The sequence below is a fragment of the Populus nigra genome, chromosome 3 (assembly GCF_951802175.1).
Source record: "Populus nigra chromosome 3, ddPopNigr1.1, whole genome shotgun sequence".
Classification (NCBI taxonomy): Eukaryota; Viridiplantae; Streptophyta; class Magnoliopsida; order Malpighiales; family Salicaceae; genus Populus; species Populus nigra.
The window spans coordinates 18,590,202-18,602,107 of record NC_084854.1 but is presented as its reverse complement, the minus strand read 5'-3'; the positions used below and the strand labels follow the sequence as shown (position 1 = coordinate 18,602,107).

Sequence of the window (11,906 nt, the reverse complement as noted above, 5' to 3'; positions counted from 1 at the left end):
TGAGATTATAATAACTTTATAAAAAATAAATTAAAACAAATTATCGAGTTTAATTTTCAATTACTATAATATTAAAAAAAAACAAAAAAAAAAACTAAAAAGAATACAAAATACTTGTGAGCTGTTAAGAAAGAATACACCGGTTCTTTTAGGTTTTTTTTAATGAAATCAGTCGGAGGCATGCTTTTTCCAGTCAGTTCTTACATGTTTTTTTCCAGAGAAAACATGCCTGCTTTATTATAAAAGCAGGCCCTTCGTCAAACTTCTAAAAAGTGGATAAAGAACTGCTGAACTTATAATTAAGCACAGCATCAGGATCAAATAGAATCTTATTGAAGTCTCTCGCCGGGGCTCTGTGTTTATACCTGAACTGCGGTTTAGATGATTAGTTTTGGCTGAGTGCCGATCCGTAAAGTGTAAATATCAAGGGTAAAAGTAAAACTGGTCTTCTTATTCCATACCATACCTTCTTTCCTTTTTATTTTCTTTTTTTACAATTCTGGGAATTAATTATTATATATACTGGCACTTGAAAGCCTTGGTGCCTTTGGGTACCTCAGCATAACCGGCCACACATATAACTACATGTTTTTTCAGCTTGAAAAACAAGTCTTGGTGGGCATTTAACTTTACTAGAATTGGCCTCCTTCGAAAGTTTGTCCAAATTGCCACTTCGCAGGCACAATATTGTAGCTGGTAACAGTCCTGCCATCACTTGCTGTGACTCTGAAGGAGAGGCTTTGGCCGTTGAGATATGAGTTGCTCTGCCAATCTTGGCCCCAATTCCTTGACATGGTTTGCCACCCAGTTCTAGATCCCTTGACAGACACAGCATGAACATCCCCTGCACCAGCCACATTGGTTATCAAGACCAGGTTGAAGTAAGAATGACCATTAATGGTGAACCTTATGCCTCCTTTCTTCACACATGGGACCCTGTCAAGAAACCACAAGCAAATTAAAATGATGTTGTTTCAAATTGTCAGACATTAAGGAACAATAATAGAACTTCTGAATGGACAAGAATAAGGATGTCTTGAAAATACCTTCTGAAGAGTACAGGAACAATCCCAGCTCGATATTGTGCGATTTTCAAGAAAGCTGGCTGCGCCAAATCAAAATGTTGTAGAGGGGGGTTGCACCAACCACCATTGTCATTAGACAAAGCATAATTAGGAGGGCAAAAGTTGGTAGCTGTCACGGTGATGGTACTGGAATGGCACCATTTAGGATCATTGTTACAACGTATCTGGAAGCATGCTCCACAGCTCAAGCCATTATTGAAAAGAGCAGTGCTTAGAGCTGCCGTGCTAGTTCCATACCCTTGGCTGTACAGGTTTCCATATCCACAAGCTCCCCCTGCAACCAGTACCACATGCATCTTAATTATAGGAAGCACAAGACCAAAGCATGAAGACTTATTGTATGGAAATAATTGCAATATATATACAAGTACAACTCCTGTGATTAATTGTTCGATCTGGATCATGCACGCTTGGAATAAGCATTCACGTGTTCACATGTGATACACATATAACCAAGATCATCTAATGTGGCAACACTCTAATGTGCTTAGCTTACCCATTGTGCCAGACGCATCACTGCCGCCGTAGAATGTGGCGTGACCAATCTGCCAGCCACCACGGTCTCCACAAGTGCCATGAAATAACAAGCTGAATACAAGAAATAACTGAAGGAATACAGAGAATTGCATTGCTTTAGGTGCCATTTTATATGTTTTTGTGCTGTTACTGTGCAAAAGAAACAAGTAGTGGCAAGAAATGAAGCTTGATTAGAGGAAGGACACAAAGGCTAGCTTGAGCGTGGTAGGATATGAGAAATGATGTTCGCTATTTATACAAGAGGGAAGTGAATTTGCTGATGCAATTAGGAGTGGACTCTTGGGCTTTGTTTATTATTACAGCATGCAAGTTAGCGGTTGGACGTTAGAGCTATAATTAGAACCGACCTAACGGCTGGGGGCATTTAGCATGCACACATGCCTGGGGGCATTTAGCAAGCTAGCAACTGGATCCAAAATAATTGTTTTCAACTAGCATGCCAAAAAGGGTTTAAAGGAATCTTCTTCTTATTCGTTCTCTTCTTCTCGTATACTATATAATAAGATGGCCAAATTCGAAACTAAATAGTAAAAAACAACTGAAATAGATGCGATATATGAGATTTATTCAAAGATCTGTGAATGAAAGTACACTGCAGGAAGTTTGATGAGATTAATTATTTATAATTATTATTTTTTTCAAAATAATAATAACAATAACAGCAAAATTGTGAGCAGAGTCCATGAAATGGTTGGCTTTGATTTGTATCCAAAATCTTTGATATTCCTGACAATCATGGAAGAGGTGTTTAGGAGGGTCACGGGGACGGAGGCAACAACATTATGGCTTATCCAAGCGTATCTAATCTAGCCTAGAAGAAGAAAAGATGTAGTTGACATGTCAGCTAACTATTGGATGGTTGACCACACATGTGAGCAAAAGATTTGATAGTTTATCTAACATTAATATATTAATGGGTAGGTGTTGATACGCTGGCCACTGAATAAGATCTAGTTTGTTTTTGTGTTTTAAAAATATATTTTAAAAAATTTAAAAAAAATTTATTTTTTTCTTTTAATTTATATTTTTTAGTGTTTTCATATTATTTTGATGTATTAATGTCAACAATGATTTTTAAAAAATAAAAAAATATTATTTTGACCGAGTGAAAAACACTTTGAAAAGCAATCACTCTCATACTCTCAAACACCCCCAAGTCACTTGTCGTAGCTGAGGTGTATAAACTATGTATCATGTGCCTAAAATATTTGGTCTTTGTAAACTATAGTAGTGGCTTTCTGAATTGTATTGTAGACACAATTTTCTAGTTTGTTTTGACATTTTAATAGTGTTTTTGAAAAAAAATAAATTTTTTGTTATTTTTTTCTTTAAATTTATATTATTTAGTGTTTTTGGATCATTTTGATGTGTTGATGTCAAAAATAATTTTTTTAAAATAAAAAAAAAATATTATTTTGATGTATTTCCAAATAAAAAACACTTTAAAAAGCAACCACTATCACACTCTCAAATACCCCTGAGTAACGTGTCGAAGCTGAGGTGTATAAACTAGGTATCATGTGTCTAAAATATTTGGTCTTTGTAGACTATAGCAGTGGCTCTCTTAATCATATTGTAAACACAATTTTAATTACCTGAAATTAAATAAGTATATATGTACAAATATATAATTTTATTATATATATAACTGGGTATAATCTCTATTTAAAGTATTATTTAAAAAGAATAAGACAATTCTCTTATTCTTTCCTTAGATTTAATATATAGTGACTTGATTTATTTGAGAAATCAAGCCAAAATTTATGCTATGTAAGAACGTGAATTGTGGCATGTATTGCAAACAGTGGTGGAGCCTTGATTGTTTAAATGAAGGGACAAATTACTAATAAATTCTTAATATTATGTATTATGTAGACATTCATTGTATAGAGAAATCAATTTGAAATACATGTACTAACTCGTATCAAACAATATTAATTTAAGAATACTTTTAAAATGAGAAAACTTACGTTATAATTGTTCTTTTCGAGTTTTTATATTTTAGAACCGTTTCATAATAACTTTATTACCAATCTCATCGAAAATATTTTTCTCAATATATACAATCAAACTATTATTCATCTATTTTTAGTTTAGGGTGGGTTCAATACTTGTGTTTTCTAGATCTTCCAAGAACAAGTAAAGTTCTTGACAACAATTCTATACTAACATATGGTAGAGAGTAGCTTAAATCATAGCTTAAAAAGATTGCCATGACAAATTGATATTGCTATTGTTGACTTATTGTTTTCTACAAGTGGGTTAAACATAAATGTTAAATATATTTCTTTTATTTCTCTATTATGTCTTTAATTTTTTTAGTTGTCCTATACTTCATTTTTAATCACTAGTAAGTTCATCACTATCCATTTTCAATATGAAATTCATAGCAAAATAATTATCAATTCTTCAAAACCCATTTCAATTCATATCCATATGCATATAATATAATTACCTATATACATATTAATTCAACAAACCATTAAATTATCATAAATCCTAACATTTTTAATAATTAATTGTAAAAGAATAAAACTAAAATTAAACAATGAAACAAATAGAAAAGATGAAAGAAACTTACTTAAAGCATAAAGCATGAGAAATTATTTGCTTAACTGATTAATAGCTTAGGACTTGAAGAAAAAATTTGCAAGAGAGAGAGAGAGAAAGGGGCAATAATAGTAGCTTGAAAGAAAGAAGAAAGGCTCTCAGTTAATTAATGAAAGAAAAAGAAAGAAAGGGAAAAAGATTAGTGAAATGTGTTGGACATATATATTATATATTATATTATGTTTTAAGTTAACAATAGCTAACTTGGGTTAATTAGTTGCCAGCATAGAAAATTAAACTTGTTAAGATATTATTAATATTATAATATAAAAAGTATTTTGAAAAAAAAAAGATTAAGGGGGCAATTGCCCCCTCTTGCCTCTACGTGGCTCCGCCATTGATTGCAAAGTAAGATTTGATGATTTGATATTTTGAAGAGTATATTTGATTAATTTGTCTTCAAAGTATTATTGAAGAATTCTTATGAAACGTTTAGGCTTGATCCAACAAATCTTCATTCTTTGTAGACTTCAAGCATAAATGAAAGAGGCCTGAGAATTTTTTAGATAGCTTCCTTTACTTGAAGAGCTTATCTTGAAAAAAATTTGTATCTTAAAGAATCCTTATTTTTTTTGTCTAGGGTGATGCTATCTATTTATAGAGGTTTGTAGGGCTCTCATATTTCTTTTTCAATGTCACATAATATTATTTTATTGGTTGATTTTTATTGATTGAATTTTATATTTATGACAAGATATCTTGAATATTTCATCCCATATGTCAACCTTTCATTGGCCAAGAAATGTATGAAGGTTCATTTATTTTCCGTGTCATTTATTTCGCTTTTATTTTATCTTTTCATGTAAAAATAAAAATAAAAATAAAAATAACACATGGTGAAATTTAATTGATAGAAAATTTTGGTTTCTACACATATAGAGGTGACTTTGGGGTTGTTTAGAAGTATGGTAGTGATTACTTTTTAAAGTGTTTTTTACTTGAAAATATATTAAAATAATATTTATTATTATTATTTAAAAATTATTTTTGATATCAGTACATCAAAACGATCTAAAAATATATAAAAAATTAATTTAAAATAAAAAAATAAATAAAAAATTTTAAATTTTTTTCAAAAACGTTTTTAAAAAACAAATACAAATACAAATTCCTCTTTATTATTGCAATTTGAAGCAGCAAAACGGCTGGCATTCAACATTCAGCCATCTCAAAATTAATGAGGGTACGATATATTCACTAGGCCACCTTCAACTGATGGCTGAATCCATGTATTAATATCAGTAGGCATGGCAAGACTCTGAGATTGCAGTCGAACCCTGGACATCAGCTTAACAAAACAAACTCTTAGTCTAGAGATACTCGCATGCTCTCATGGGGTTGTTTTTAAGGGTTGCTTGATATAATTACCAGTTTTTATATTTCCTAGATTGTTACTTGAAAATCATTCTCCTCACTGTATTCTCCTGTTTTCATTGTGGGATGGGTCATTTGAATTTATTTATTTTTTTAATGAAAAGGTGATATATACCTGGTCTATCCTTTCCCCTCTTGTTGGGATGGGACGAATTGAGTATTTTGAAAGCCTGACGGGCTGCATTATCTTGCAAGAACTGGGTCTTAATTAACCCAAAGAGAATTAATGGGTCTATCAATATGAATGGCGGCCTACATTGCTATATATCATAGGGCAAGCACGCGCTTGCCAAACTTGGGTTATGTCCCGTGAGAATTCTTCCAAAGTTCCCAGCAATGCTAGCTAGCTAGCTTTGGGGAGATCAGACTTTAATTGTTAGAATTATTCCCGAGAGCCTGTATCTGAGCATGAGACTGACTGATTTGTTATTTCCTTCGGCATGCATTGATCCTAAAGATGGTCATAAAAGGATTGTTGATCTATATGATAACTTCTTCACATGATTTAGAGGCTTCTTGACGAGATGATTATATATAGCGGGCGTTTTTGGTTGAAACTTTCAGAAGTTTCTCATGATAAAAGGCTTGAGAATGCTGAAACAGAACATAAGAGAAACCGAATAAAGAAATATGCAAGGAGGTTAGCCCATATATAGTCTTGATCCATGCCTTGAGCCCCAGTGCAAGTCAGCAACACTGATTTTGTTATTTTTATCCAAGAACACATGCCTCATCAAAACGTTCTTGTGAAAATCGTGACCGTGCGCACTCACCTTTGATTTTATTTTTCTTCCGAAAGAAAGAAAGAAGCTTCCCTATTCAAGACTAGATTAATTCTAATTTCTTTTATGTTAGTTCGGTTTCTAAGTTTACAACCTTATGATGTGGAGGGTTTTTAGACATAAATGTTTGTTTCTTTAATTATTTTTATTTCTATTTAGTTTAGAGAGTTATTTTGTGTTTTTATTCTTCCTGTTTAGTTTTGAATTTTTTTTTTTATTTAGTTTAGACTAGCATAAACATGGTTTTTAAATTTGTGTTTTAGCAGACTAGTTGTGTGGTAAAATCTTAAGTTATAAGATTTGAATTAGGGTTTTGGGTGGTGATTCTATTTGGCAAAATTCTTTGTGTTTTGCTTGTTTTTATTTTCTGTATTGTTTCCGATTATGTCAATTAGTTAATTAGTATTAGAATTCAAGAATAAACATTACTAGAAGAGGTGATTGTAAAACAAGAAGTGCTCATGTCGGAGGAGATGAGAAGATTTCCTTTCGAGAAAAAAAACATTTAAAAACTGGTGATAGAATATATACAAAGACAAATTATAGAATTAACACATCAACTGGTGATGATAAATTTATAGAGGTTATTTGAAGAATTATTTCGTTGATTGAAAGAGATGAAAAGAGAAAATTAAAAGAATTTGTAGAGAGTGATCACAAATTCATGACAAGTTTTCAAAACATGTTTTAGAAGTGAGAGTAGAGGAGATAATTTTTTTATTGAGATGAGTTTCATAAAAATTTTGATGATCCTGTTTATAACAAAACAGATGTAATTGATATTCTCCATCAGTTTATAATTGTTATTTTGATGATGATTATATTCATAATAATAGCATAAATAATAAAAGTAATGATAATAATGATGTCATCGATCAATAGTGCCTTCATATATATGTTAGAGAATGAGTGCAAAGAGAACATGAAAGATGCTCATAAAAAAATTATTGATTTAGACTTGTTGAGTTTTTTATATTACAAATTTATTATTACCATAAATATAAATTTGTTCAAGAATTATATTGATAAATTATATATTGATAAAATAAATTTGAGATTTGCAATTCAACTTTAGAAGCTAATAGAAGTAAAATTATTTGTCAATTAATGTTTCTTACCAAATCTAAGTACTCGAGGACACGTATCAAGTTTACGGTACGCGTGCCATGCCCTTCATTCCTGCGTCCGTGCCCCTCATCGTCTTCATGCATTAAATTCTCTCGCAATTATGTCTTGGGAACCGTGCTGAGGAAAAATTAGGCACGAGACTCGCCGCACAGTACACCTACTACTTGGCTATTGATGGTGGGACGATTTTTTTGAAACTATTAGTTTTGAAAAAAATAACACAAATGAAAAAAGAAGTAGCACAGTCCGGAAAAAAAAACACTATGATGACCTATATTATATATTTAAAAAAAACACACACACAGGTGTTTTCTATTAATATATAATTTTAGAATATATATATATATATATAAAGGAATAAATAAAATAAAGCATTATTTGAACAACAAATTAATTTGCTTGCTTTTAGATTCCCACCTCCATAAAATTAGAAAAAGCCGAAAGAATATTCACACCAAATTTTTCTGTTCATTTTTCCTCAGTGGCTACATGGTATTTGTCAACATAATCTTCTATCACATATTCCATCAGAAATATATCATGGAGTATTCCATCGATAATTTTATCATAAATATTCCATTAAAATATGAACAACCATTTTTATGAAAGATTCCATGGATAACCTTTTTGTAATTTTTTTTTGATGAAATGTGACTTAAAATTGTCGACAAAAACACTATGAAATTGACTATTTTATTGGAATGTCACATTTTTTATGTTTAGTTGGTATATTCCAAAAATATATTTGGAATTATAAACTAGAAACTCGTAATAACAGCAATAATATTCACAACAATAATAACAATAATTTTATTCAACGGTAATTATATTAAAATAGATTTCATAGATAAGAATTCTATTAAAATGAATTCCTCATAATTTTTTTAAAACATATTAAAATTCTTAAAGGGATGAAGGGAAGGAAAAGATACTAAAACAGAAATGTTCGGAGAGATAGAAAAATACAAAGCCAATATACATGTATTTCCTCTTATTTTCTATTAATTTCGTGTTCAACTTATGCTATTATTTCTTCTTTTAGTTATGCCTTTATTTTAGTCATTTGTTCCTAAACCCTATCGCAGACCATCTCATTAATGACTGATGATGTCTAGCTTGGGTCATAATATAGTGTCTACCCAACTATGTGGACGTTACATATCTTCTACCAAAAAAAAAAGTAAAACTCCAAAATTCATATAAATAAATATGAATTTTAATTAAAAAAAACTTACAATGAATTCTTCTACTCTACTATCAATAAGATTTTTCACTTTTTCCTATCTGTTATTTTTTATATGAATTTCCTCTAATAACTCTATTAGAATTGGTTTATGTTCAAGTTATTTTTCTTGTAAAATAAATAGTATGTAAAAAAGTCTCACAAATGAAGACTAATTTAAAAATAAAAAAAAAATATTAAACATGCAAGAATGAGCTTTAGTACATAGATTTGTTAAATAGAAATTATGCAAGGAAATAAATTATTACAATTTTATGATATTATAATATTTGGTTGTTTGATACTAACCTAATTGCATTGTGGTTTTCTACACTTTCATGATCATCCTTATATTTCTCGTGTTCCAGTAAGCTATTTTTTTTTAAAGTCAATTTTTATAATTTTTAGTTTTAAATTTTTTTAAAAACTATATAAAAATTACATATATTTATCTAAACTTAGACTTTCCCTACCAAACATTTACCATATTCATTCATTTAAGATGATCTTAAAGTTAATTCTATTCAAATAGTGATTTTTTAAAAGATAATTTCATCATAGGTGTTCTCGAATAAGCCACTTCAATATTAATAAACCTAAAAGTCAATTCATTGAAGTCATTTTTATTTAATGCAAATTTAACCAAGCTTATAATATTTTGAATAAGTTGCATACTTTGGAATGGGATATATGGCTCTTATACTAATAGCCAACAATTGTGGGGATTTACATGTAATCGGCCTTGTTTCTCTATCTATTGCTATATATCCAATTACTTTGTTATTGTTGTGATTATTTTCCTAATCAGAAGTTATTGCAATCTAGGTCGCGAGGACAATTTTAGCATCTAATTTTTAGTGGGACTTTGCCTAGTGATAAAATTACAGAAATCAGGGAAGGAGGTGGAGCATGCTTTTCTAGTTGTGATTAATGCAGCGGCTACTACTATTTTCCATTCCAAATGCCATTTTAATTTCAACTATCAGAAATCCGCCATTCATTATTCCTTCTTTTCTTCTTGTATCTTGAGTTTGAATTTGGAGTATGATCTTCTTTCTAAAATCCCATGTTTTTTTTTTAATTCTAATTTAATACAATAAAATAAAATAAAAATAGTAGTGTGGTCTCGATTCTCAGTCCTTAAATGGAGCCAACAACCAACTGTATACGAATCCAATTCCCTGCGTTCACACTCCCTACTTAATTCTTCTATATAAACACGACTTCTTGCTACCACATCACTCACTCCACTTCTCCTTCTCTCTCAAGCAAGACAGAAGAAAAGTTTTTTTAATTTAGGCTTGGATCCCCAAATTATATCAACCATGGCTAGTGCTAAGTTAGTCTGTGCTCTCTTGCTATGCATAGTGCTCTCTGCCCCCATGCTGAACGTTGATGCCTTGTCATGTGGTGTTGTGGTTGGTGATTTAGCACAGTGCCTCACCTACCTGAAGAAAGGTGGGCGAGTTCCTCCGGCTTGTTGCAAAGGAGTTGTGGCTCTCAAAAGCGCTGCTAAAACCACTCAAGATCGCCGAGATGCTTGTAATTGCATGAAACAAACCGCCTCCAAAGTTGGTGGGGTTAATGCTGGCTTCGCGGCTGCTCTTCCTCACCTGTGCAAAGTTAACATTTCCTATAAGATCAGCACCTCCACTAACTGCACCAGGTTACGATTTCTTACAGCTAGTATTTTTATTTTACCCTTTTACATTAGTAATCCCATAAATGCTAGTAACAATATCCCGTTACTACTACTTACTGAGAGTTATGTGATATATATAAGCATTTTTTTTAAAAAAAAAAACAATGTTTTTTTTAATGTTTGTTCTGTGACCAACAAAATATAACCAGTCAATCGTTATAATTATATTATTATCTTCTCTGCATGGAAGAATTTTCGTAAGAATTTCTATATATGTTCTGTAACTTTTTACTCTTTACTAGTTGAAAAGTGAGCAATATTTTCTTACTACTAACGTTGCCTTCGATTCTTGTGTTTTAGCATCAAGTGAAGTGGATATATTCTTACTACTAACGTTGCCTTCGATTCTTGTGTTTTAGCATCAAGTGAAGTGCCTTCGATTCTTGTGTTTTAGCATCAAGTGAAGTGGATAGCTATAGCTGAGATTTTCAACGGTCGAGGATTTTTAGGGTTCCATGAGTATAATAAAGTGGGTGCTTCTGTACTCTTGAAGGGTAGTCTCCACTTGATCAGCGAGTCTCCCATCCCTGTTATCTATGTCTTTCGATCCAAGTATCTTTTGTTTGGATGTCATATATGCCGTTAAAAATAAATAAAAAATAAAAACTTATGCTCATCTTATCTCCTGTCTCCCTTTTATTTCCCCTCCATATTTGCAGACTTAACCCTTCACTGTAAGTCCATAACAAATCATACGGCCGGATAAAAGAATTGCATGCAGCAGCCACCGGAAACCAAATATAGTTTAAATTAACACATATACTGCTTTGAGCTACGTCATAATTCCTGAAAAATACCAGTTTTCCTTTTAGAGCTGCAGCTGTTCCAGTACTCGTAGGTGGGGCTGTTTAATAATCGAGCACCTTGAAAATTATTTTGACAAAATAATCGCACAAAAAAGAAAATGATTTACAAAGAAATCTTAGGCACTAAATTATTATACAAGATGATGTATAAACTAATAAATCATAAAATGTTCATCCACAAATAATATATAAATAATTGTTCTTTTATAAAATAGCAATTAACTAACACATATTTACATTTCCCTCGATGATTATCCAAAAACACACATATTTACATGGAATTTTGTATAGAAATTTATTTTTATATAGTATTACGCACCCCTTCATGTGTTTAACTAACGCATATTACCCCTTTATTGCTCAAAACACAAAAAAATATTTTTATATTTACATGAATATGATGAATAGGAGGTGCAATTAAATCCGTTGGTGTCGTTTTTTGGGTGGAAATGGCCATATTTCTGCAACATCTTTAATTTGCAGACCGAGCACTGGTCCTATTCGTGCCGTTATTTTGGAATAGACTCCTAATTCTTTTTTATCATTAATGTTTGGAATTTATTGGGAGATTCATTGTGCTTTAATTTTGGAACAGACAAGAGTGGGATGGTTCGCTCATCTTCTAAACCCGCCTCATGCATAAATGAAATTCGAGTTTAC

At 31.3% G+C, this 11,906-nt stretch overlaps 2 protein-coding genes across 4 annotated transcripts; one reads left to right on the top strand and one right to left on the bottom strand.

Annotated features, from left to right (window-relative positions):
• Positions 1–430: 430 nt before the first annotated feature.
• LOC133689188 (expansin-A8-like) lies at positions 431–1,820 on the bottom strand. The gene is made up of 3 exons (XM_062108968.1): positions 1,582–1,820; positions 1,047–1,359; positions 431–936 (listed from the first exon to the last, which is right to left on the bottom strand). The coding sequence occupies exons 1-3, from the start codon at positions 1,727–1,729 to the stop codon at positions 633–635; spliced, it is 765 nt and encodes a 254-aa protein (XP_061964952.1). The 5' UTR covers positions 1,730–1,820; the 3' UTR covers positions 431–632.
• Positions 1,821–9,995: 8,175 nt separating this feature from the next.
• LOC133687942 (non-specific lipid-transfer protein Cor a 8.0101-like) lies at positions 9,996–11,056 on the top strand. 3 transcript variants are annotated; one of them, XM_062107298.1, is made up of 2 exons: positions 9,996–10,404; positions 10,835–11,056. In XM_062107298.1, exons 1-2 carry the CDS (start codon positions 10,064–10,066, stop codon positions 10,842–10,844), a joined length of 351 nt encoding a protein of 116 aa, XP_061963282.1. In that variant the 5' UTR covers positions 9,996–10,063; the 3' UTR covers positions 10,845–11,056. The 3 variants fall into 3 exon arrangements, with proteins under 3 accessions (XP_061963282.1, XP_061963281.1, XP_061963283.1); XM_062107297.1 differs by having other exon boundaries at positions 10,800–11,056; XM_062107299.1 differs by lacking the exon at positions 10,835–11,056 and adding an exon at positions 10,741–10,815.
• The last annotated feature ends 850 nt before the right edge of the window (positions 11,057–11,906 follow it).